Source organism: Convolutriloba macropyga, chromosome 4, assembly GCF_964194025.1.
Source record: "Convolutriloba macropyga chromosome 4, txConMacr16.3, whole genome shotgun sequence".
Classification (NCBI taxonomy): Eukaryota; Metazoa; Xenacoelomorpha; order Acoela; family Convolutidae; genus Convolutriloba; species Convolutriloba macropyga.
Window position 1 is genome coordinate 25673588 of NC_134471.1, and position 22718 is coordinate 25696305.

Sequence of the window (22718 nt, forward strand, 5' to 3'; positions counted from 1 at the left end):
TTGAACGAAAAAGGCATAGAACAATATTTTATTACAAGTATAGATAGATTTTCAAAATACCCCACAGCAGAAATAGTAAATAACGCTTCAGGTCCAAATGTAATCGAATTCTTAAATAAATACATTTATCACCACGGAGTACCTTGAACTATTAGATTAGACCAAGCTAGATGTCTTACAGGAAAAAAGTTTGAAACATTCTGTACAGAAAATAATATTACACCTTTTTATGCACCAGGAAATATTCACAGAGCAATTGGATTAGTCGAACGTATTATTCAAACAATTAAACGACAATTATCTTGCATGAAAACACAATAAAATAAAAAATTTAACTTAGAAAATTCACTTGAAGCAATAATACAACGACTAAGCATATCAAAACAAAAAACAATAAATACCACACCATTTGAGGCACACTTTGGTAGGAAATGTAACAAACCTATATCGAATATCACTACTAAATCTAGTAGTAAAAATCTTAATTATAATGCAATAATTAAATATTATTTAGACGAAGATACGATTCCGGGTCGATCATATCTGTCAGAGGAGCAATGGGCAGACACGGCCCTCTGTTCGGATACAGAAATTGAACGCGTCATTTGTGCCGCGAGTTCGCGAGCCACAGCTGAGCAAGAGAATAGAAACGACGGCGAACAACGCCTAATTAAATCGAGGGGAATTTTCCGATCAATTCCCTGCTCAGAACGCAGTGTCCAAATGAAACTGGCTAGAAAGCTCCTTGAGAACCAAAGACAAAAGAAAAACCTTGATGGTTTATACGAAGTACTGGCACCTGGGAGCACAGTTTGTAAAGTGATCCCTATGACAAGTGTAATCAAGGAGCCGAACAGACAGGAGGTGCGAGTCAGAAATTCTGATATTGCAAAATTCGGTACGCGTGCGGAAAAGGGACACTGATCTAACGCAGTATACCGGAAGACGATCGAAAAAACTATTGAACAGAAGATTCATAAACACAAGCGGGACCTGATTAGAAAAAATACGGGAGATAACAAAATTAAGCAAAACCGAAAGCAGGCTGATGATGTTAGTGTAGTCTCTTCAGGCAGATCGTGTATATCCTCCGCGAGTAATGTAGCCAGATCCCTCAAAATGAGAATCCCGAAGAGAAACCAAAACATGATGAGGCTTTTATTAACCGGCCAGATTTAACCCAAATTCTTCAATTAAGCCCAATTGCTCCAATCGCGCCGCAACTGACCAACTCTGATGCACCTGGACCATCTGCGACGCGAATGGCTTCATCAAAACCACCAACGCCTATTCTGAGAAAGGAAAGCAAGAGACAGCTCACGATTAGAGATACTTCGGATTCGGACACCTCTTCGGTACGAAAGACAAAGCGAACTCTGAAAAAGAAGACGTCTCAAACTATCGTAGAAAAAGTCAGGAATACTGAAGGTTACTCTGAGAATGTGCATCAGAGTATTGGAGAAACTTCCACGAGAAGATCAACTGAATGGACAGAGGACCCTCAAAATTTGACAAGGGAGATGACTGTACTCCAAGCAGAGAACGAGGAAAATTCTGATAGAGAATAAACATCGTCAAACTTCATAAACTCTTATATTTTATTTATTATTTAATATTTTATTATTTAGTAACCGGTTAACCGATGAATTATTATTAATTTTCTGATTTTAATTAGTAATATTATTTTTCTCTCAAATAGGGGGAAAAGTCATACGGCGATGGATACCCTTCACATATCCATGTCCGTATTTAGTTCAATTTCATTATTTAGTTCCATTTGAAGGGCAAGTGCTACTCTCATTTCAGTTAACTTTATTTCGTCCCCTTTTTAGTAATGTAATGTCTGTTCATACTGTCTATGCAGGAAATTCATTTGTTCACACTATAAACAAATCTAAAAGTTACTTCCTTGTTCGTGATTGAGTTGAACAAACCTTATTTCTTAAATTGTAATCATTTTTAATTTCAGTCTCCCATTTGCAGCGCTAGAACTCAGCTTAATTTAAATCTTGCAAAACGCTTTTCAATTAAGCTCAGTAATTTCGACAAGTGCCAATCGCACCGCGATTGACCATTCTAGATATTAGTAAATCAGATATAAGAAATTGGGTTGCCACTTGCGGCGCAATTGCCCACTTCGACTTGTAATAAAGCATTCGCAATTCAATTGGATCTACACATCGCAATTGAGTATAACACATCTCATTCTACCGATAAACCCGCCATTTAGCGCTCCCTCTGGAGTTATATCTTGCTTTTTTGAGAGCATTTAGAAATTTGGCAAAATTAGTACCAATTATTGATTCATTTTTTCTGAGCTTTTTCTCTATAGGCTTGCACGAAAAACAGAATCTATCTATCATTTTAGACATTTAAGAGCTTCATTCGTCGCGAGCTGTATTTTGTTGCATTTTTAAAGTTTACGTTTTGCATATTTAATTAGGGAGATAAAAAGATGGTTGAGTGAAAAGAATTTTTTACCATGGCCAGAGATCTTCATTCACTAACATCTGTTCAAAAGAGTACAGTATTAAGTATTCCCTGAGCAGTTTTCTTAAGCTCTGTTCAGACTGAACTTAATTCTGCAGTATATTTCACTCAGCTTACTTTGATCAACTCTTCAATTTTTTTAGAGAAAACAAAGTGAAATTTTAAACAACGAGTTTAGGACGTTGATATCTACAGCTGGTTTTAACAAACGGCAATAGTACATAATATAAGCTAAACCAATGCTCATTTTTAATATGTGTTTATTTTTGTTTATTTATTTATTTGATGTTGACCTGTTGTTTAATTGAAAGACATCTCTACACTTTGACACTTTCGCTTCCCATTTTAAAGAGCTTTTCAATTAATAAACAAATATACAAACAATTAATATCGGCTCAGCAGGTGTGCCAAATTTTCCCAAAACAATCAACAAAACGATAAAGAGTCTGAAATTGCTTCGCTTCACCTAATATGTGATCAAATGAATCTCAACCACGCAGATCGAATTGTTCATTCTTTCCTTAATTTTTCATTTTTATTGATTGATATTTTTGTTTATTTTTACGAAATTGCTTTGAAAAGATCATCCTATCATGCGTCATTAAACTGTGTTTTGTTTATTGCTTATAAAAATTCATTTTATGACCTTTTTATTTCTATGGGCATATTTTTCGATCACAAAAAACAAATAAATCGCCTTCGTTCAATTTCATAAATATATCAAATATTTACAAGTGAGCAAATAACGGGGAACACGACACAAGCAACAGTCAGTAAACTAGAAATCAGAAAAATTAAAGGAAACTCTAATTATGGAAAGCTCAAGAATTTTCCCAGCCAACAATATAACCCGAATTAAATTGGGAATCCACGAAGCAGGAACTTACCTGGGTCTAAGTTTGACAAAGCGGGCGCTGAAACAGGAAAAGTACAACTTTGAGGTGGTCGCTGTTTGTCATAAGTTGGGTTCAAAGAAGCCCTTTATGAGTCATCCTAACTTACAGGTTTGGAATTTAATATCTCTTATTGTCTATAAGGGTGACCGGGTATTAGTCTAAGAGTACAGCAGCGCTGAATCATAAAACTGCAGTTGCAAGTTTTTTACTATAATCATATTCTGATCAGATCACATTTTACTCTGCCAACAGAAAAATTCAGAGAAAAATGTGTGAATAGGTTTCGAACAGTATTAAATTAATAACAACTCTTGAATTTCTATCTGCAGCCTGTTTTGTCATTCTGAAAAATACTGGGTCTCATGATTATAAGTACTGCATTTGACAAAATCCTATTTGAGTTTGATTAATCAGTTCTGGGTGCCAGCAGAAATCACCCAAATTTCCATAACACACATTTGGACGTAGTACTCAAGTTATACCTATTATTTTAGCCCATAGTTAAAATGATCAGAAGCACTATTTTCATGATCATGGTTTTTGCTATTTTGTTGATTTATTTCTACCTGACTAACAGGTTTAAATTTTTCAATAGCGATGAGATAATCTAGTTTTTTTTTCTTATCAATGTTTCACTCAAAAACTTTTCTTGTGCATTGAGCTCAGAAAAAATGTCTACCATTATTTGGAAAAAATCAACGTATGACCAGTTTCATTTAATTTTAGAGTTCAGAAAAAAATAAAGAATTTTTTTCCGAAAAAAATTGAAAAAAATGAACAGGAAAACCAAACCACTTCTGGTGAAAAATTATAAATTGAAGCAAATTTCCAAAAAATTTTGATTCAGGCTAAGTGTAGGCGCTGGTGATGACTAAAGGGTGAACAAGTTATCAAAACTTGATAAAAATCTTTCCAGGTCATCACTGCAGATTTGTTCACTCCCGAAGACATGAGAGGAGTATTTGACGACTGTGACGTCATTATATCCTGTCTCGGAGGTCGTCGCTCGTGCTCTATGCTGCCAACCCGAACAACCCTCTACAGTGAGGCCACTCGGGTTCTCATTGATTCAATGGCTGAGTCAGAAAATAGGCGAATTGAAAGTGGGAAGCGCCAAGGAGAGGAGACGCCGAGGGTAGCCGGATCGAACCAAAGTCGGATTTCGTTAAATGGAGAAAATGAACAGCGACCAATTCAGCTGGTCTTTGTGAGCACGTGGGGCACAAAATGTAAGTAGTTTCTCCTATTTTATGCAATTTTTTTCATAAAAATGGGAACAATTTTCCTCCTCTCGTTTTCATAAGCATGCTTAAACAAACTGAAGCGTGTTTCTGGACTGATAAAAAAAATTTTCCCCTTGCATGGAGTTTTCTTTGATTATGCAGAAAAATTGATAGCGTAACTACCGTACTGGGAAACGTAGTAAACTGGCTCCCGTGGAATCTAAATTTAATACGTATTTCTTTACATATTTCTGTAAATTTTAGCCCTTCTCGACAAATGGGACGAAGCGCGAGAACCAAAAGCCGAAGGTCATTTCAAACAATGCGTGGTACGACCTCACGAGTTTCGGAAAAACGTCGCCGACTTAGACACTGCCGAGTCATTTCTATTGGATGCCGACACAAACCCATTTAAAAGCAATACGACAATAGTTCGTGCACCCGAAATTGTGAACAGCGAGAGGGAATATGTTGCAAAACAATGCGAAAATAGAGAAAAGCGGAATTCACGTCGGATGCATTTTGAAGAGAATAAATCTTATGTTTTGAACTCACATGAACGAATATCGGCCTCCGATTTGTCTAAATTCCTACTGAAATGTGTTACAGAAAAACTGGCAAATGGAAAAGTTATTGCTGTCGGTTTGTTTGATTCAGTTAATTGAAAATTAAATTTTGAATGAACATGAAATTTTTCAAAGTTCCCTTGTGAAGACCCAATGTTAGACTTGCAAGTATCTTGCAAAATTTCACTCACAAATTTTGAAGAGATTAACGTCCAGGGTTGTTTTGATTTCATTATAGTTTGGAAGAGGTCGCATAAGTGGAGATCAGAATCTGACCAAACTTTGCCGGAGCATCTTAGAAAAGATTATCCACCCAAGACCAAAAAGATTACAAATCTCGGAAGATGTTACAAAATTCTTAATAACAAGGTATATCCACTGCTTAAATGGTATTTATATATTTATATTTTGCCGCACACTCAAACTCATGACTTGCAATCGTTTCATGAATGAATCGGTGACTGAATAACCATCACAAAATAAATAACCAAACAAAATAAATAAATAAACCATCACAAAACCATCACAAACTAAATACCATCACAAAATATCACAAAATAAATAAATAACCAGTTACAAAATAAATAATTCACTTTCGCCTTCCTGGCCCTGTGCTTTTATGGCCGCTACTGCAAACTATATGCTGCTATATAGCAAGTTTCTAGGTACAAACTAGCACGCGCACCTGGGAATCGTAAAATTTATGCAACTATGCTGGGGGGCACAATAGGTCCTATAATTGATGTGAAAATGAATAGAATTGTCAGAAATGATAACCTGAAACCATAAATTTCTGATGACTGATAAAATATATTAGACAGTTTTTAAACATTTTGTGCTACTCTGACTGGAATTTCGCATATTGCTTTGTAAATAATCTTTGCGAAATCAAAAGGTAAACTTTGACCTACAATAAGACAATTGTTCCGATCTATTTGCATTGAAATATTGAGACCATAATTATAAAATTATTTCTCTTTTGCAGATCAAAATGTTTGTTAGTTACGTTGTTTTGATCGCTTTTATTCTAAAAATAGTAGACTCGGAAATTTTGCTAGATTTTGGGCAAAAAATTGATAACGTGAACCCAAAAACAGATGATGGCTGTGGAGAGATTACATCACTTGATTCACCTTTCGATTTTTATGGTGCAAACTATTCTGAATTTTCGGTTTGCAATAATGGCTTCATTTCCTTCTCTGGGCTTAATAACAAATACAGGGAACTGTTTATTTTCCCTGTTGAATATGACACCCTAAAACTATTAACATCAACAGTCAATCGACGATTGATGTTTTACAAAATAAATTTGTATTGAATTTACCTGTTCAAAAAACATAACCGCAATTTCTGCAACTTTATAACGACATATAATAAATGTAATGGGCTGTATAAACTATTAGTAGGGCAAAACTCGATTTAGTTTTGTTCGCATGCTAAGTAAAAGAAACATTCTGTTCACGGGGAAAAGAAATGGTTCCGAATACAGACCCCAGGCATTTCCAATTGAGGGAACTGCGATGATAGCCCCATTCTGGGCTGATCTAGACAACAGGCCTGGAACCCCTGAGGACGATTTTAATCAAATTTATTGGAGGAAAGACTCCTCGATTGGAACTAAGCGCGCCCTGTCTAAAGTTCTCGACAGTTACTCCTCCGATAGAAACTTTTTCCCAAGTTGGGTTGTGGTTGCCACCTGGTACAAAGTGGGATATTATGATAAGAAGTTTGACAAGAGAAACACTTTTCAAGTTGTTTTGGCTTGTGAGGATGGGAAATATTGTTATTCCTTCCTAAGTTATGAACAAATTGAGTGGACTAACAGTAAAGTGCAGACAGTTGATGCACAAGCTGGCTTTAATGACGGAAAAGGTGAGACTATCGGATATTTTCAGTTTATCCCCGACCAGCTTAGAGGGCGTATATTATTTAAAATCTCGAAAACGCGCGTGCCGTATTTTTTTAAAATGATTTTTTGAACGGCACGTGCTCTGTAACTGGCGGTGCATAACGTACTGGGGGGGGGGGGGGCATTAAATGGATTACAATGCGAGAGTCAATTATACTCCTCACCCCCCCCCCCCCCCCCCCCGTTGTGAAAAACGTGCCATTATGTAGATCTGTTTCACATGAATTTGAGGATGTTAATGAAATACATCCAATAGGCTTCAGGGGTCAACTGAAAAGATCAAAAATATCAAGCAAAAACATCAAGCTATTAGTGCTTCTAACCCTGAAACTATGAATCCAACTAAGTGTGGCTGGAGAGTTAACTATTAGTTTCATGCAAACTGTTTTTACATGCACTTATTGATTAGTGTACTGAAAGTGTTGAAACTAAGCCAGCCATAATCAACTAGACATCAAAGGTAGTTGTCTAATAGTTTCAAATCAACTCTATAAATTTTTGAATGAGAGTCATTTCTCAATAAACCATATTAGGCAATTTTTGAAGAAAAGGGTTGAAGAAAATGCTCTGCTGAAAATAGAGATCTTTTTAAGAGAAGGAGTTCTACACAGCAATCCAAATGAAATAATGATGTCAAAACCTCTACTTTTATAAACCAGAAAAATCAAAGAGTGATCAAATTGCAATTAATTACAGAGAAGGTTACAAGACGAACATTTTCATTTGTACTAACAATATTTTATAAATTCCGGTTTTTGTACCATATAATATAAATCTCAAATTTTCGTGAATTGAAAACATCAAGTCTAGACTACCGTCTACACTAAACGCCAATTAATACCGAAAAACACAATTGATTCTTTCCGTTTGGCCTTTGGCATTCAACAATATGGAAACATACTCTGTTGAATTGCAATTTTTGGTTAAATTTATTGAATAAGCAGAATAAAAACTCATTGTAAATTGTTTTTTAAATTTGAATTTTCTATCTTCTCTGATATGCAGAGTGCTATGTTTACAATTTTTTGAAAATTTTTAGTCATCATTTATCATACAGGTCAAATCTCCTACTGGAAAGCAAACCCGCACTAAAAACCAAACTTAACCGCGCAAGCAAACCATATCTGTACACAAATTGTCAGGTTGACATTGACAAAATTTACAATCTAATTTTAAAATTTACGATTTACAAAAAACAAGTGTTTACGCGAAATTCTCTTTTATCCTTCTTTCTCTTTTTAGTGCAATTCATTAGAGTTCCACTAGAGCTATATACTGTTTTGCTAGAGTACTGAAAAAAAAATTGTATACAGGTGGTATAAATAAAAGCTAACCTGTGAAAACAATGACTTAGCTCCGAAGTTCAAAAGAGTGATACTGATGATCATGATTTGTAGAAAACACTTCTGAATACAAACACGAACTGAATTTGTGAAGAGAAAGGTTGGAGAAAGTAACATTTGAAAGTTTTCGGAATCTATCATTGCACAGTTGGGACATTTACGCTACAGCTGTTTTTTTACCTCAAATTTGCTTCCTACATTGTAACTCAACTTTCACGCGCTAATTTTCAGTATCGCAAGGTTGATAATGAAACCAAGAGTCGACTACAGAATACTGATAACTTCTGTAGTTTCATTAAAAACATTGTTTTCCAAATTTTCGCCAAATGGAACCAAGAAAACTAACCGCCCAAATCCCATTAGAAAAAAATGTGGCGAGAACCTTTAAAATATAATTGTCTGAAAAAATTAGCATCAACAATTTTGATAAAAAGTAAAGTGAAGCAATTAGATTTTGTTCCCGCATTGTTCCTAAGCATTTTTACTATATCAATGTTAAATATAAAACAAAGAAAAGTAACAATACAAGTATCAAGCTATTGCTAATGAAAATATTCAGAGAGGTTGAGTTTATAAATAAAACATGCAAAAAAGTCAAAGAGTAAAGATAAAATTTGCAACTGTCAATGAAGACCGTAAATTAGTTTGAGAGGTTTCAAAAAAAAAACAAAAATCCAAAATAAACACAAAAAATTCCAAACTGATCAAAATTCCATTATATTCAGGTTTGAAATACCCACAGCAAAACGTATGGCCCTATTCATAGCATTTCAGATATTTTCTTTCCAATCAACTCAAATAAAAAGGTAGTACCAAAAATTGCTAAAAAGGAGCTTTGCTACGATCCTGAATATTATTTTGAAAAACAATTTTTATTTGTTTTTTTTTCAGAGACGCGCACAAACGTACGATTTGTTATAATTTCAATCAATTGCACTAACTATTGATTTGTCAATACTCAAGAGAACAATTTTATTTTGGCACTGATAATTTTTTCTGATCGATTTCTTTTTCAACATATTTCCTGCTCCAATGTAAAGCTTCGGATCAGAAGATTTTTCAAACTTCCCTTCTCATGAATTTTTATTTTATCTAGCTGACTTCTCACTATATCATCAACTTCTCAAACAAACGCTCTTTTATAGGGAGCTGATTGTATTATTTCCAGTTGAGTTTCAATATTGCCCCATTTCAGTTCTTTAGATACAATTTCCGCAAAAACGCATCAATTAAACTGAAGAGATGATAGCAGCAAATCTATCAAGCCGGCAAAAACATTGGTTCACTAAAGAATCTACAAACGTTTGAAATTTTGAACAAATTGGAAAAAAAGAGAACTGGTACAATTTTTTGTTTTCTTTGTTGGATTTTACAAAAAGTGGCGCACTTTAAGCTTATTCTCTTTTTTAAATAATCAAGTTGGCCTTTGTTTTGAAGAAGGTTACTTTTTCTTGAGATTGAAGTCAACTGGAAATAATACAATAATCTCCCTAAAAAAGAGTTTGTTTGAGAAATTGATGATTTGGTGAGGAGTCAGCTAGATGAGACAAAAGTTCATAAGCAGGGAAGTTTAACAAATCTTCTGAATCTAAGCTTTACATTGGAGCAGGAAATATGTTGAAAAAGAATTCGATCAATAAAAATTATCAGTGCCAAAATAAAATTGTTCTTCTAAAAGCTATGATATCAATAAATACAAAAAGACGATAATCTGTTCTTTAATAGATATTAAACTTTTGTTTGAAAAGTATTCTGAAACTGAGCATGATTTTTTTTTCTGATAAGTTAGTAGCATGTCATGGGGTTTTGAAAAAAAATGAGAGCATATAAGTACAAATAAATCCAGGACAACTTAAGGAAATGCTAAACTGATCATAAAAATTTTGAACTGCTCATGATGCTAATATGAAAAAACAGATATCATCTCAGCTGGGGTCTAAAATCAAATCGAATTATTAGGTACATATAAATTACTCTGCATATCAAATCACTCACTGTTGAACCTGCAACACATTTGGTTTCCATACTTTGCTTTGAGTAATTTTCTGAGTTTTCGGCCTAAAAAACTGAAAAATGGCAATCACGTCTTGAAGAAGAGTATTGATGTTTTACTGGTTTTTCTCTCTGAAAGCAAGTTTTTTTATGAATTCAATAATGACTTATCTTTTTCAAAACTTGATTTTGTCTTCGAACATTGATTTCATGCTTTGAACATGGAACTTCTCAGTTACTTAATTTCTAATGCATAGTTATTACGATCTGCTTCAAAAAATGTTATTACGATCTGCTACTGTGAAAATGTTTTGAAATAGCTTCATTAATATTTCTTTTAAAACAATGTTCAATATTACTACCTTTGAGCCGACTTCCCTTCTATGTAACCCCCCCTGCAGCCTCAAGCTTCGCCCACCCCTACCCCTACCCCACCTATCCGCATCACAACCTACTGATGCACACACACACACACACACACACACACACACACACACACACACACACACACACACACACACACAACGTTTACCTGCCCCCTGCTAACAACACCCCCACCGCTGTTGCCCGCTTCTTTAAATAGAACTTCTATATATTTATCAGACAAATAGCTGTTGGTTTTTGTAGTTTGATTTTCTCCTGGACTTTGTGATTTACGCAAGGTGGGTTGAAAAGTTTCATCCCACAACCCGTATAATCTTCCCCGGTACTATAGCGGTTATGTTTTGTTTAGCTTAGTTTTCTACAATAGTAATGTTTTGCAGCTGCTTGATTTAAAAGGAGAAAAGTCGTTTTAATTTAACTGACCCAGACACATATTTTTCACAAGCATTAATTAAATTCAAGGGAAAAGTTCAATTTGAGAATTTTGGCTCAAATTCAATTTGAGGGCAATTTTTTTCTAAGTGATTTTGCTCACAAGTACTCCAGCTACGAATTTTTCAGCTGGAGCTTTTCTTTTTGGCTTCATTATTTTTTTAGAAATAAAGATTGAATTCTGTTCTTTACGCCACGCAGTAACGTTTAGAGTACTAACTGTGTTTCTATCTTTCTGCAGATATTAATCTTCCGTTATGTCTAAAGTTAAATGGTCAAATTTTCGACATCATAACAGTCACGAGTCGCTGCTCAAACTGCAAATCTTTCATATAATTTCAAGCTAACTTTAACAAAGTTTTTCAATCATTATTGTCATTATTAGGCAACATTGATAAGACTTGAAAATGAAATGCTAACTGGAAACAAAGCATTCAGATGTTCAAAAAACAACCGCCACCGTTAGAAAATAATTTTCTACACTTTTGAAAGAAACGAAATCTTAAGTGAATGTTTTAAAAGTTTCATACTTTTTGTATCTTTCTGGGAAAGCCGAGTAAAACTAAAGAGCGCATTTGATAGCGCAGAAGAAATTAGAAAAAGTCCAATCAATATTTTTAGTTTGATGCAAAGAATTCTGAGAAAATTGGTTGGCAAAATTTGCTAAAACCGAGTTTCATACGGTAATTGCTCACTTTTGAACGAAAGACTTTTTTCGTTTACTTTATGTCGTTTGGAAAAATGTCAATAAACAAGCAAATAATCTGATAAAGAAGCCATTCAAATAGATACTTTTTTTGTTTATCACATAGTCGAAGAGCTGCAGATTAACCAAAAGTGGAGAAAGGTCACCATAAAGTTGGTTAAGTTGGCCAAAAACTAAAAAAAGATACAATCAAAAGCCTCTTAACATCTTTGTTCATTTGAAACTCCAACATTGAGCAATATTGAGGTGCGAAAATGGCGGTATGTCCAGACCACCACAGATGGAGTATGCCTAGTTCTCAGATTTTCGTGCGTTCAAAAGCACCTGTATTCAGTCCTTCGTGCTTTCACGCGATTCTTGTGCGCTCTTAAGATATAAATTTTTGGTCTGGGACCTCGGCCAGAGATGTCACCCTCATGAACATTTGCTCGAGTATATATACTTGGCACATTGCTTATTTATGCATGTATTTTAGGGACATGTATTGAGATCAGGGAAGTAATTGAGCGCGAAAAAGTGCGACACGCTCAAAATTTTGGATTAGTCGTTTCCAGTTTTCGAATTTTACAGTGTGCGAATACTAGCGACAAGTCTAATTGATTCTAATCCTTTGATCTCCTACCTCTTTACCGCACGCTTGTTGTCGACGGCTACCATTTTTTTATATTTTTTGCAGTAAATAGTTTTTTTATACTGAGGGATTTTTTTGAAATTATTAAGTCGGTTCAAATAATATCCAAACGTAACATTTTAAAAATGGAATAACTTGTAACCAAAACGTGACCAGAGATGACTGAGGAATGGTAAAAAATGGTGCGAATATTAGCAACGCGATTTGGGGGATTAATTGCCAAATTTCGCAGTGCTGTTGTCGCTAGAATTTGCTGCCGAGATTAGCGATTAAGAATGGCAATTTGGTCGAGATGATTTAGGCATTGTCGCTGATTTTGGGAAAAGTCGCTAAAATACGAAAAACCATTGAATTTTTTCTTCTGATTTGATGTGGTGACATTTTTAGAAAACACTTATCGTTCAGAGCTCATGTTTTTTTTTCATTTAGGTCAGTTTACAATGTTGCCTGGGTCCCGAACTCCCGATGTGAAGAACTTGGTACAGCAGAGTAATGTAGAAGCTAACGGTCTCTTCATTTACAAACTGACAGAAAAAAAAGTTCAGAAGTATATCGGATGCAAGCCAAAAATTGAGCCTGACATTGCCCATATGTACTTTGAAGTCAAGAGATTCCACTTAGAAGGGTTCTTGTGTGACCAGGAGCCAGGAATTGATTCAAACATCGAAGTTGTTTTCTCAGGGTCTGCGCAAGAAGTCAAAGTGGAGGGAAAATTAACCGACAATAAAAAATCTATAATTGGCAACTTTCCCTTTTGGGGAAAAGCTGAAACAGTCACTGTTCGAGTGGTATTAAATGGCCAGAAAATTGCTGGATTTGCGAAAATGGCATTTGTGACTTGTAATAATTACCGTAGAAAGTCTGGAGAAGAAAAGAACTATTTGTCTGTCAAGATAACATCTACCATAGAAAGGAAAGAGGTGAACAAAGTGGATGCTGGTCTGGGACCTCGACCTAAATTTTTGGTCTGGGACCTCGGCCAGAGATGTCAACCTCATGAACATTTGCTCGAGTATATATACTTGGCACATTGCTTATTTATGCATGTGTTTTAGGGACATGTATTGAGATCAGGGAAGTAATTGAGCGCGAAAAAGTGCGACACGCTCAAAATTTTGGAATAGTCGTTTCCAGTTTTCGAATTTTACAGTGTGCGAATACTAGCGACAAGTCTAATTGATTCTAATCCTTTGATCTCCTACCTCTTTACCGCACGCTTGTTGTCGACGGCTACCATTTTTTTTATATTTTTTGCAGTAAATAGTTTTTTTATACTGAGGGATTTTTTTGAAATTATTAAGTCGGTTCAAATAATATCCAAACGTAACATTTTAAAAATGGAATAACTTGAAACCAAAACGTGACCAGAGATGACTGAGGAATGGTAAAAAATGGTGCGAATATTAGCAACGCGATTTGGGGGATTAATTGCCAAATTTCGCAGTGCTGTTGTCGCTAGAATTTGCTGCCGAGATTAGCGATTAAGAATGGCAATTTGGTCGAGATGATTTAGGCATTGTCGCTGATTTTGGGAAAAGTCGCTAAAATACGAAAAACCATTGAATTTTTTCTTCTGATTTGATGTGGTGACATTTTTAGAAAACACTTATCGTTCAGAGCTCATGTTTTTTTTTCATTTAGGTCAGTTTACAATGTTGCCTGGGTCCCGAACTCCCGATGTGAAGAACTTGGTACAGCAGAGTAATGTAGAAGCTAACGGTCTCTTCATTTACAAACTGACAGAAAAAAAAGTTCAGAAGTATATCGGATGCAAGCCAAAAATTGAGCCTGACATTGCCCATATGTACTTTGAAGTCGAGAGATTCCACTTAGAAGGGTTCTTGTGTGACCAGGAACCAGGAATTGATTCAAACATCGAAGTCGTTTTCTCAGGGTCTGCGCAAGAAGTCAAAGTGGAGGGAAAATTAACCGACAATAAAAAATCTATATTTGGCAACTTTCCCTTTTGGGGAAAAGCTGAAACAGTCACTGTTCGAGTGGTATTAAATGGCCAGAAAATTGCTGGATTTGCGAAAATGGCATTTGTGACTTGTAATAATTACCGTAGAAAGTCTGGAGAAGAAAAGAACTATTTGTCTGTCAAGATAACATCTACCATAGAAAGAAAAGAGGTGAACAAAGTGGATGCTGAAATCACTTTTACCTGGAATCCGGAGTTTTTCGTGCATTCTACAACAGAAATTGCATTCCGTCTGGAAAGAATCCTGAGAAATACGGATGGTACTTACAAAGTCGCATCAGACAATTATCATGTAATAGCTAATAACGGATCGAAGACATATTTGATTGAGATGAAAGACGGATTCAGTTTTGTAAGCATCGACGTTTCGCAGGATAAAGAGAGTCTACCTTGTCATATCAATTCAACAGATGATGGTTCTTTTTCGCTTCGAAACTGCAGTTAGTATAAACTTCTACATTTGCTCTATATCGAAGTAATAGTTGGTTCTCGAATTTAATGACATATTATTACATTATGACACAAATACAAAAATATCATTTAGATCTGACAGGTCATCAAAAGGCTTGATAAGTCTAGCCAAGTGTTGCTTTGAAGCAGTTTTGAATTTGCCAACTTAAATTATTGGTAAGATTTTACAAGAAAAATAAGCTCACTGTATAAGCTAATCATTACATAATGCAACAATAACAATGATACAAAGAATTTTTGAACCACAGACCCGGGTCGTGGAATTTTTTCAAAATCACGTGAGAAATACTTTGAAATACGCTGAGTTTTCAAAAGAAGAGCGACTCTTTCCTTTCATAATTACGCGACAAAAAGCGTCAGAAAGTGCTGAAACTATGTTAGAAATTCGTCTAAAACTTCAATCATTTCAACTTTTTTCAGAAGAGCTATAACGGCGATGAGCACATTTAGTTTTATTTTCTTGCTATCCTCAACTTAAAAATAAGTTGAAGTTCAAGTTCGAAACGACGCGTGTTTTCTGTTGAAATTTAGCCCCTTATTGCTTTTGTTAAAATTAAACCCGACAAGTCGTTGAAAATACCGTTTGCCTGTTTTAGAAATTGACCCTATAATCTATCCTGACCCAATTTTCATGGTAACCGAAAAACGGTCTTGCAAATCTCAAATAGGTGCAGAGATTGGACACGATGATGGCAGCAAGAAAAAATGGCGCAATGTTTTCTTAGAAGCGCCCCAACTTGGTTGTCCGAGGAACTCATTCAATGGCAGGGGTCAAAACGACGCTTGGTTTGCTCATGCAGACGTTAGAACCGGAAGCTGGACTTACGACCCGTGCTGCCCTGGATCCAACAAACCCAAATCTGAAGCGTTTTACTTCTGCTCTGACTGCAAAATGAACAGAGGAGCAGACTTTTGCATTATTTCCCGAGCTGTTCAATTTCACACTGAAGTCAATTCTGAAGATGATTTGAAAACAAAAAGAACATCAACGCTTTCAAATCAGTGTTGCTATGACAGGTTCGGAAGGCTTTTAAGAGACCCCAGACATGGAGCTGGAACCGCGAAAAGGTCAATTCCAAACTCGGGCAATTTGATTGAGTTTTTTGACGTTGAATATTCCTTTTACAAATCATGCTGCGTTGATGAAGATAAATGCGATCGCTACAGAGAATACCGATATCCGATGATTGGTTCGTATATCCCGCGGAGGACTTCGATAAACCGGGGCGACCCTCACATCGTAACCCTGGACGGGTTCAAATACACGTTCAATGGATTGGGAGTATTCACTATGATAGAATTGAGATCTGATGGAGTATCACGTCCGAACATGACCGTGCAAGCAAGCATGAGACGCGTGGGAAACGGAACAATCTTCAGCGGTGTTGTCGCTTCAGATTTGACAACTTCAGCTGAGCTGTTTCTGACTCCGAGTGGTCAAGTTGTCATTTCCATAAATGGAAGTCGGCTCGAGGGCTTTGATGAAAACACAAGGACAATCGTGTCTGATGGATGTTTATTCACTGAGGTGGGTAGTTTTCGTTCAACAGTCCAAAAAGTCTTGACAAAAGCATCTTAATGGTTACTAAAAGGTTAAAAAATGTATCATACGTTTCCTGCGTTAATTTCTAGCAAAACATATCTGTTAGACAAATAACGCAAGCGTCCATCCTTTTAATTGCTGTTTTCTTATAATCTAAGAAAACAATTGTCAAATATTGCATATATGAAAGTATTGTATTAAAGTAGAGCCAATCTGTGCTTTGAACAATATCTTGCGTGAAAAATAAGAGGAGTGAAAAATAATTGAGAATAATGCAGAGTTGAAAATCGCAATGAATTAATCTTGTTTGAACACTCTGCTTTTACCCTACAAACGCACCAAAAGGATCCAAAAAAGGAATAGATATACCTCTAAAAAGTTAAGATGTAACAGCTCGACAGAAATAAAAGCAGAAATTTTTAATAAATATTCACTTAAACTTCTTTGTCTAAAAAATTTTAAAAGTTATTCCATCATCTTTCAACAAACTTATGTCTTAAGATTAGTACTGAAAACGTCACCATATATGTACCCCTGTTTTACTTATCATTAAACAAGTGCTTATTCAAAAAATTTGATTTTTATTTACCTTCTTGCGAACAGATTCGGAAAACATACTGCAAATGCAAAATCTGGAAGCACCCGCACCCAAAGTGCCGGGGAAAATGGTAAATGTAACAGGAGCTGACGTTCATCATTCGCCAATATATGGTAACCAATCCTTACCAGTGCCTTTTGATAAATTTGCCGCTCTGCTTTCTCACGAACTTGCAATTTTTCAACGACAAATTAGAAGTTCCATTGGTCCTTCTGCGGTTCCAAAAGGCCAACAAGACCCTTTGCTACACCTCACATTACAAAAGGGAGCGCTACAATTTTATGAACAACTATCAAATGCAGTATGAAAGAGAAGGGTATTGTTGTCCTTGCGACATTTACGAGAAAGTTTTATCTCTAACAAAGAGCAATACTCGGCCTTAAAGATTTGAGCAATTCAGCAAGTGATTTATACAACAGAGTTAGACGATTTATAATGATTGAAAAACTTTTCCCTGAACATGGGTTTGCAACCGACATTCTCTTGACGTTAATTCACAACCAACTAAATCTGATGATTTTAGTTTCCTACAAGACCAACACCAATCTCTACAAGACACTAAACAAGCGACTGTCCCTCAAATAGCCCAAATTAGCTACCAAATTCAAAGCATTGATTTGCAGCAACAACAGAACAAAGCAAACCAGAATCAGCGAGAAGAGAGCTAGCTACACTCATTCTCGTGGTTGCTTTCATCGCGGCGGTCACCAGAATTCCAAATGAATTGAACGAGAAATCTGCCGCAACCGTAAAAAAGGATACACTATCAAATTTTGTGTTGTTACAGAACTACATATCACAGAATCAGCAATGAAAAACAAAGAAAAACCCATTGTTTTACATTCAAATTGTTATAGGAAACCGAAACCTTGACGCTCTTTGAGACACCGGTTCTCTCACTAATGCATCGTGGATTAGATTTTATAACCAAATTGAAAAAAAAACATTGTATCAAAACTCAACGTCAACAGCTGAAATTTACACCACAACTGGTCAGCAAGAACGATTTCCGTTCAGCGTACACATACCATTAATCGTTAGATTAACAGAAATTAAAACATTTTGTCGTAATTTACGAAATTTGAGAACCGCATTCAGGCAACAGTTTGATTGTTACAAAAAAAATTAAATCTGATGCTCGAAAGCGATGGAAAAAAATACATTCGACATAAGGAACAACTATTCATCAATTATACACAAACAAAAACAGCATTAGGTCCATGTAAACAAAACCTCAAACCTCGTTATTTGTATTTGTGCGACAAAACACTTGAATTATCAATTATCGCTGGTTTTATTGAACCCTTGGGCGTCTTTGAGCAGAACTCCGGAACAATTGTTACATCATCGTTGAACTGCGTAGACGACAGAAGTCAAAATCAGATCTCGTTCCTGATAACCACTTCGAACGAAGCCACAATACTGGCAGCTACAAATGTAGCAGTTTTCACAGCGTTTACATCCATACAAGGAAATTTTGAAGCCTCTATTGTATCCCCGTACAAAACCGAGCCCGCCCCTATTGACAGAAAAAAACAAGCAGATTCGTTTGGGTTTCAAACGACAAAATGCTGCAAAAAGCCTGAAAATTTGACCTGTTTTGAAAAAATAGTACGACGAATTCATCGAGTATAAAACACAAGCGCCATAGAATCCATTGGAAATTGGAGCAGATCGCGCCGAATTTTTTCAAAGTTTTCGTGGAAAGACTCAGTGCTATCCGAATACGAGAAAATGTCAGAGGAAATTCTTCCCAACAAAAAACTATCACAATTTCGGAAAGCACCGATTTGATGTCGGTCTAACCTTAAATTTCAGTGTTAGAATGCAACCTAAACTTGTCTACTCAGCTTGTCCCCCATCACTAATGCACTTCACAGACGATATTTCGGATGCATGAAAAAGAAAGTTATTAATTTACTTACATCCAACAAAGTTTGCACATTGCGTCAATCTTTCTTTAGTTTGTATCTTCCCTTTGACGCTGTCTACCAAAGTGAAAAAGAAAACGGTTGATGCTGATATCCAGCGTCAAAATTTTCACAACAAAAATTTTCCTATGAAGAAATTTAACAATATCATGAAGGCAGTCAAGGTTAAATGTTTTTCGGCAACTGAGCCCCGTGGTTGTGAAGAAAAAATTTAAACTGAATAGACCTCTCAGGTTAGCTTGAGAACCAACTTTTATTTGATTACTCAAAAATTAAAATCAGATTGTTCTTCCGTTGCATCAATTAATACATTTTGAATAGGAGATCTCCAACAAATGAGACACAGAGAAAAAATAATTAGAATGAATTGAGCACGAAGAGATTAGATGAGAGTTTCAAGCGTTATCAGAAACAGGTTTCAAATTTGATTGCATTAAAAGACCGAAAAGAATTAAAAGTTTGTAAACACAAAAGTTAGAATAAAAACTACAGCGGTATCAAAATACTCCTTTTCCTTTTTAATTCAAATCCTATTTGCTTGTTCTAATTTTTTACTGTCAAAATTTGTCATTGTATTAGAACTGAAGCTTCAGACTTTTGAAGGCGCTTTTAAGTGAGCTTTTTTTTCGTTCTTTACAATGAACAGCGATGCTTAGTTTGCTTCCAATTAATAACTCGTTGCCTTTTTTATTGAGCCAGCAACCTAAACCGTTAAAACAGGAACTAAGAAAGGAATCTCCTTCGATTTTCATCAGCGTTCTACTCGCAGACAAGGTCATCAAAGTTTGCTTCATCATCCCTCATCCTGTAATTTAAATGCGGTCAACCGAGAAAAAAAATAACAATGGTCAAAAAACTTCAAGAGTCTATGGAAACTCAAGCCGGCCTCTGCCACAATCTAGTATTTCAAGACCTGGAAGAATTGGACGTTATCAATAACCCTAAATACACTTTGTTGGTTAACAATATTCTAGATGAGCATAAAGATGCCCTCGAAGATCAAATGTCAATCGGAGCGTAAATTGAAAACATCACTTGCACTACACAAATTCCGATTTATCATGATTGAAAACTTTTCCCTGAACATGAGTTTTCATCCGTGTTTAGTCGAATTATTTAAAAACCAATTAATTCTGATGATTTTAATTTCCTACAAGCCCAAGAGCAATCTTTACAAGACACTGAACAAGCGACTGTCCCTCAAACAGCTCATATTAGCTCTCAACTTAAAAGCATTGAAACGCAGCGACAACAGAACAAAGCAACAAAGCAAACCAGAGTCAGAGCGAGAATAGAGCTAGTTACACTCATTACCACGGTTGCTTTCACCACGGTTGTCACCACAATTCCAGGGGAATTGGACGAGCAATCTATTGGAACTGCAAAAAAAGGGGAAACTGTCAAACTTTTTGTTGTTACAGAAACACATCTCACAGAATCAGCGATGAAAAACAAAAAACTTACTGTTTTACATGCACATTTTCATCGGAAACTTACAGATTGACGTTCTTTGAGACACCGCTTCTTTAACTAATGCGTCGTGGATGAGAACTTTCAACCAAATTGAAAAAACACTGTATCCAAAAACTAAATTTCGACAACTGAAATTTACACCGCAACGGGTCAATAAGAATGATGTCCGTTCAGTGTAGACATACCATTAAGTGTCAGCTTAACCGAAATTAAAAAAAAACATTTTGTCGTAATCTACGAAATTTGAGAACTGCATTTTAATCAGACAACAACGTGATTGTTGTTACGAAAAAATAAATCTAATGTTTACAATTACCAAAATTGAAGAAAACGATGGAAAGGAATTCATTCGACATGATGAAAAAAGGTTCAACATTTATAAAAAAAACAGAAACGGCATTAGAGCCTTGTAAACAAGACCTCGTTAATTGTGTTTTCGACAAAAACACTTGAATTATCAAAAATCACTGGTATTATTGAAACCTTCGGCGTCTTTGAGCAAAACCCCCGAAAATTTTTTTACATCATCGTTAAATCGCGTAGACGGCAGAAGTCAAATGCAGATTTCGTTCCCGAAAACGAATCTTCACGAAGCGACAATACTAGAAGCTACAAATGTAGCAGTTTTCACTGTCCTTACATTTATATAAGGAAATGTTGTAGCCCCAAGTTGAGCCACAAATAGCAGCCCTCATCCAAACGAGTAAAAGCAACCTCGCATAAAATCGATATTGCCCCTATTAATAGAAAAAAAACAAGCAGTTTCGTTTTGGTATTCAAACGACAGAAAACTGCAAAAGGCCTGAAATTTTGACTTGTGTAGAAAAAAGAAAGTGTTATTAAACTATCAAGTATAAAAGAAAAGCGCCATATAATCCATTGGAAATTGGCGCAGATCGGGCCGAAATTTTTTCACTGTTTTCTTGGAAAGACTCAGTGCTATACGATTCTGAAAAAAAAGGGATGAAATTTTTCCCAACAAAAACTATCACACTTTCGGAAAGCATCGATTTGATGTCAGTCTAGCCTCGAAGTTCAGTGTTAGAGTGCGACTTCATCATGTCTACTCAGCTTGTCCCTCAAAACGAATGCCCTTGCGAGACGATATTTTGGATGCATGAAAAAAAAGTTATTAACTTAGTTACATACAACAAAATTTGCACATTGCGTCAATCTTTGTTTAGTGTATTTCTTCCTTTGACGCTGGGTACAAAAGTGAGAAAAGTTTCTGTTGATGCAAATTTACAGCGTCATCAAAGTTTTTCTATAAGAAGTATACCAATATCATGAAGGCAGTCAATGTTTAGTTTTTTGGCAACTGAGCCCCTTGGTTGCAAAGAAAAAATCTAAACTAATTAGACCTGTCAGGTCAACTTGAGAACCAAATTTTACCTGGTTATTCAAAAAATTAAAATTAGATTTTGTTTTTCCGTTGTATAAATTAATACAATTTGAAAAGTATATCTCCAACAAATGGGACACACAGAGAATAAGTAGTTGTAATCAGTTGAGCAGAAACAGATTAGATGAGAGTTTCAAACGTTATCAGAACAGGCCTCAGATTTGATTGCATTAAGGCCGAAAAAACTCCGCGGTTGAATGTTTGTAAACACAAAACAAAAAATAAAAATTACAGCTGGCTCAAAGTTCTCCTTTTCCTTTTTAATTCAAATTTTAATTGCTTGTTCTCAATATTTTTTTTTCAATAATCGTCATTCTATTAGAACTGAAGCTTCAGAGTTTTGAAGGCGCTATCAAATGCGCTTTTTTTTGTTCTTAACAAAGAACAGCGAAGCTTAGTTTGCTTTCAATTAAAGACTCGTTGCCTCTTTTATTGCGCCAGCAACCTCAACCGCTAAAACAGTAACTTAAAAAAGGAATCGTTGAAAATTTTCATCGGAGAGTTCTACTCGCAGACAAACTCATTAACATTCACTTCATCGTCCCTCATCCTGTAATATAAAAATGTCACCCGAGAAATAATGACACTATTCAAAAAAATTCTAGAATCTATGGACACTCAAATTGTCATCGGAAACCTAAAGATTGACGCCCTTTGAGACACCGGTTCCTTCACTAATGCGTCGTGGCTAAAGTTTTTAACCAAATTGAAAAAGACATTGTGTCGCAAAATTCAATGTTGACAACT

At 35.6% G+C, this 22718-nt stretch overlaps 3 protein-coding genes across 4 annotated transcripts in view; all 3 read left to right on the top strand.

The window, feature by feature from the left end:
• The first annotated feature begins 3072 nt into the window (after positions 1–3072).
• LOC142338340 (uncharacterized) lies at positions 3073–5277 on the top strand. The gene is made up of 3 exons (XM_075388047.1): positions 3073–3494; positions 4303–4615; positions 4874–5277. The coding sequence occupies exons 1-3, from the start codon at positions 3303–3305 to the stop codon at positions 5272–5274; spliced, it is 906 nt and encodes a 301-aa protein (XP_075244162.1). The 5' UTR covers positions 3073–3302; the 3' UTR covers positions 5275–5277.
• Positions 5278–6663: 1386 nt separating this feature from the next.
• Positions 6664–13627, top strand: LOC142338035 (nidogen-like). Its single transcript, XM_075387667.1, has 2 exons — positions 6664–7047; positions 13002–13627. The coding sequence occupies exons 1-2, from the start codon at positions 6696–6698 to the stop codon at positions 13625–13627; spliced, it is 978 nt and encodes a 325-aa protein (XP_075243782.1). The 5' UTR covers positions 6664–6695.
• A 590-nt stretch (positions 13628–14217) lies between these two features.
• LOC142338341 (uncharacterized) overlaps positions 14218–22718 on the top strand; it is a 76362-nt gene continuing 67861 nt past the window's right edge. Inside the window, exons 1-2 of one of the 2 annotated variants that reach the window (XM_075388048.1) lie at positions 14218–14993; positions 15621–16552. In XM_075388048.1, coding sequence (XP_075244163.1) covers positions 14225–14993; positions 15621–16552 — 1701 coding nt within the window. In that variant the 5' untranslated portion in view covers positions 14218–14224. The remainder of the gene's footprint in view (positions 14994–15620; positions 16553–22718) is intronic. The other variant, XM_075388049.1, reaches the window with a different exon arrangement.